Here is a 4,054-nt window from a genome sequence, read left to right as displayed (position 1 = left end):
TATACACAATTCGAAAATGTTTAAACGACGGCTTTAGCCGTAATTTTCAACCAATTGTGAAACCATAAAAACTCTGCTCATCTACGGAGAAATGCCTTTCCAACGGTGTTCTTGGTTTTGAAATCTTTTGAAACGGCAGCAGGCTTGTGGAAAGCTGTACAACTTTTTGAAGTAAAACTTCTTAGGCGGCGGTGTCGCATAAATGGAGAGTGAAATTTGTAAAACTGAAAACGTTACATGAGTGAGAAGGAAGATATAGGTAGTATAGGAAGGGGAAAAAACAAATAATGCGACGCTTGACGGGTACGAGTACCTATATATGTATATATGTATGTTTGAATGCACGTATGTAAGTATACATATATATCGTCGTGTAAAGTACAAAACCGCGTATCGCCATTCTGCAAAACCGCGTAACTAACGTTGGCTGCCAAAAATTGGATTTGCTGACAAAAGCTCTTGGCTCAATCCTTATCCATTCGTCCTGAAATACATATACCAGCCAGAAATGCGATTGCTTTAAAAAAAAGATAACCATTTTCAAATATGAGAGTTTTTGCGCTCTAGAAAATAATTTTAACAACTTCAGATACGCGGTTTTGCAATTTAGCTGATACGCGGTTTTGAATTTTGTTGATACGCGGTTTTGCACTTTAAACGACGATATATATGATTACACATATATGTATATATGAACGAACTCATTGCGCATTTCAGCTCTGCCGCTACCAAGCAATATATGCATCAGAGAACGTATATTTTTCGTACGTATCTTTTTTTTCACAGATGCCTAGTCCACTGAAAGTGATATGAAAAAGCTGTAACTAACTTTAGTGTCGGCTTTATTTTAACTATGCATATGCCCCATTATTTACATGTAATACGAGTATAGCAGTGAAAAATGATAATGCACAGTTTTTTTCAATATAAATAAGTTTTCGACAAAAACAACTTTGAAATAACACGTGCAGTGCAATCAATGCATTTGTACGTTTTTTGTCAATGTTTGTGAGAAAATTAACGCAGCTAGAAAACTGCAGTTTGTTGCATTGAAAATAGCGTACCTATTAACTACATTAGAATCGTTAAAAATATAAAAACCGATTTTCTTCGCTTTTAATGCCGACATCAAATCACCAAACAGTGCGCATTTGCGTTTTTTGGTCAATGTGTCGGTCTTTAAAGTGAATTTGGGGAAAAACTAAGGCAGCTAGAAAACTGTGGTTTATTGCATTGAAAATAGCGTAGCATCTACCATATGAATCGGTAAAAAAGTAAAAGTCGATTTTTTCAACTCAAATGCCGACGGCAAATCACTTGCCAATTGCATACTGCATATTTGCATAACTTTCACATTTTAGATTCACACAATTGTATCTCTCGCATACATATGGATGTACACAATATGTACATATTACATAAATTAATAATTATTTCGACTTCTATGCATGCATTTATTTTAAGTAATTAACCAATTTTAAGAACAAAAACGCAAAAAGCCATCAGCTTTTCGTTTTCTAACAAGAAAACTTTACTTTGATGAGCCAATTTCTGTTAAATTTATTTCGCTTCTGGCTAGGCTCTGTTAAAATTCGATTCTCTCTGGCTTGCCGCTCTTAAAATGCGCTTCGCCAGTTGTGTTGGTATTTGACAGTTTTCACGCTGATTCGTTCTTGGACCTTCTCTATAAATATACGTTCTCTGCTTACACGTAAAAGCATATTTAGCGCATTTAGCTCTAAATGTATATTTATCCATACAAAATTCGTCACCTAAATGCAACTCCATTAAGAATCTAAATGCTAAAAGCAACCCTGTGATCTTCCAAAATTTCGACGATTCGAACATGGTTTAATGAGAAAAAGTGGCAACATTGCTTTTTCGAGAATACAGTCGCTAGCTGCGTTTCAGTGATCGCCGATCGAGATTTCATTTATTATTTTACATTATTTGGATAAAGAAAAGTTACGCAAATTCAACATCGATATGATGCTGATAGAAATCTGGATTAATTTGTGATCAACTCTGTTTTTTTTTGTTTCCTAATTAAGTCTGGAAATTATAATTGACAGCACCGACAAATGAATATATACACGAAAAATGTTCAGTTATCGTTAAAACAATTCAAGTTTTTGTATTGAATTTTCGGTTTAGAATTTATTTTTTCCTTTTCAGTAGGGGGGCACATTATCTTTTCCGTGAGAATTTATCGTAATAGATACGGATCTGAATAAGCGACTCGAACGCGCCTGTTTGTCAAAAGCATACGATTTCGAACTCGCGTAAATGTACATTTGCTAAATGCGGTAGCATGAACGCTCTTCGAAAACATATGTTCGAAAGTGCTAAATGTTGCATTTTAAATGCAGCAAAAACGCTGCATAATTTATCCTTTATGACACTAAACAGCTGACTTTCGCTTTTTATTTAAATTAAAGAGGAATACGAAAAAAAAAACAATTATATTTGTGTTCGCCGCCAATTTAAATTGTCTGTCCGACAAAATTTAAGATTTTTGAAAGATGTAAGTATTATAAAAGAGAATATACACATTTTAAACTATGATTTATGCATAAATATGTTTACTATCGATTTATAATGAGTTCAACAAGCCAATGTGCAGCAAAGAGGAGCCGCGCTTCAGGCGAGCAAATTGAAAGGCTGCTGGACTACTCGTCGGAGTGCCCGGGATTAGCAGCGGGCAAATTCCAAAAGATGCACGGCAAGTCTGAGAGCGACAGGAAGTGGAGTGAGCTGGCGGAAAATCTAAATACCATCGGCGGAGCTGTGAAGACTGTCGAATAATGGAAAACAGTAAGTATATGTTTTGGAATTATTTGACGAGGAGCTGGGGAACTGTTTAGTAATTTGCCCAATGATTTCGGGCTTGTGTACCCGAACAGGTTACCCGACCCAAACAATTTTTACACACGCTTATATTGAAGGGTATACACTTTATTCTAAAAACAGTGGGCAATTAACTAAAAATTTCCCAGAATCTGCGCAACAAAATTTTTTTATACAGGTGTGGCGCGATCTGAAAAGCCGTACAAGTGTCAGGGTACGGGACAGGAAGAGGCAGCAAGCATTAACCGGCAACCGGCCGGTTAATCAAGAGCCCATAACAGAGGTTGAGAGGCGAGTTATGGCGCTCATCGGCAGCGAGTACATTGAGGGCAATGGAAGAGTTGTCGAAAATGTGCCTGTGGAAGAGGTAATATGGAGTCAGGTGATATTTTGGATTCCTCATTTCTAAAGCTTTTTATATTCCTCAATAGAATTTGCAATTGCGTTTGGAGGATGGATACGATAGTGTTGACTCCGTACTATCGACTACCACAGCAGCTGACGATGTTGAGGTGATGTGTGCAACACCCCGTATTCCTGCTAAAAGGACTCCGCCTAGGAGTCTAAAAAGGGAGCGAGAAGATGAGGAGAAAGAGAAGGAGATGCAGGCCAAGTTCCTGGAAGTGTCCAGCAAGCAAGCAGATGCTTTAAAGGTATATTCCCATTACGATTCACCTTTTTATTAAAACTAAAAAATATTTTTTATCAGACTTAATCTTAATATTGTGAGAGCGTTTGTAGAATCAATATTACCTCTTTCACACTCAGTGACCAATAATATATGTGCATAAAAGTCGAATGCATTATATCATAGTAAACTTAACCTCCAGACTGTACTAGTCTTTCTTTACGAATACAAATAAAATGAAAAAATATTATTGACTTTTGCATTTTGGTTTTTTAGCTGCTAGCTGAATGTAGTGCCGCCAATACAGAAACCAACAAATTGATGGTTGAGGCGTTTAACAGATTGGTATACGTCATTAGCTCCTGGACTTAATATTTGTATGTACACATTACATTACATTAGCATTAACTATTTTAACTTATAGTATATACACCTATAACCAACAAAATATGTTAGCGAAATTTGCTTCAGTTATTTCTATTTCACTTTAGTTTATTTAATGTTGATTTATTTTTTATAAAGTATAGCTCATTGTTTGACAAAAACCAAATGAATCCAAACTTTACACTTTGTATAAAC

The 4,054-nt window shown here is 35.9% G+C and overlaps 1 protein-coding gene across 2 annotated transcripts; it reads left to right on the top strand.

The window, feature by feature from the left end:
- The first annotated feature begins 2,539 nt into the window (after nt 1-2,539).
- LOC118751878 lies at nt 2,540-3,937 on the top strand. Of its 2 annotated transcripts, XM_036486702.1 has the most exons (4): nt 2,540-2,814; nt 3,026-3,214; nt 3,279-3,500; nt 3,752-3,937. In XM_036486702.1, exons 2-4 carry the CDS (start codon nt 3,146-3,148, stop codon nt 3,845-3,847), a joined length of 387 nt encoding a protein of 128 aa, XP_036342595.1. In that variant the 5' UTR covers nt 2,540-2,814; nt 3,026-3,145; the 3' UTR covers nt 3,848-3,937. The 2 variants fall into 2 exon arrangements, with proteins under 2 accessions (XP_036342595.1, XP_036342594.1); XM_036486701.1 differs by having other exon boundaries at nt 2,540-3,214.
- The last annotated feature ends 117 nt before the right edge of the window (nt 3,938-4,054 follow it).

The sequence above is a fragment of the Rhagoletis pomonella genome, unplaced genomic scaffold (assembly GCF_013731165.1).
Source record: "Rhagoletis pomonella isolate Grant_MI unplaced genomic scaffold, Rhpom_1.0 Rhpom_scaffold_01057, whole genome shotgun sequence".
Classification (NCBI taxonomy): domain Eukaryota; kingdom Metazoa; phylum Arthropoda; class Insecta; order Diptera; family Tephritidae; genus Rhagoletis; species Rhagoletis pomonella.
Note: the sequence above shows the minus strand (reverse complement) of the source record. Positions and strands in the feature narration are given on the sequence as shown.

Coding starts and splice junctions, on each gene's coding strand:
- LOC118751878 (XM_036486701.1), top strand. CDS start 2,876: ATGATTTCGGGCTTGTGTACCCGAACAGGTTACCCGACCCAAACAATT. Junction 3,215..3,278: donor AAAATGTGCCTGTGGAAGAG/GTAATATGGAGT, acceptor ATTCCTCAATAG/AATTTGCAATTGCGTTTGGA. Junction 3,501..3,751: donor AGCAAGCAGATGCTTTAAAG/GTATATTCCCAT, acceptor TTGGTTTTTTAG/CTGCTAGCTGAATGTAGTGC.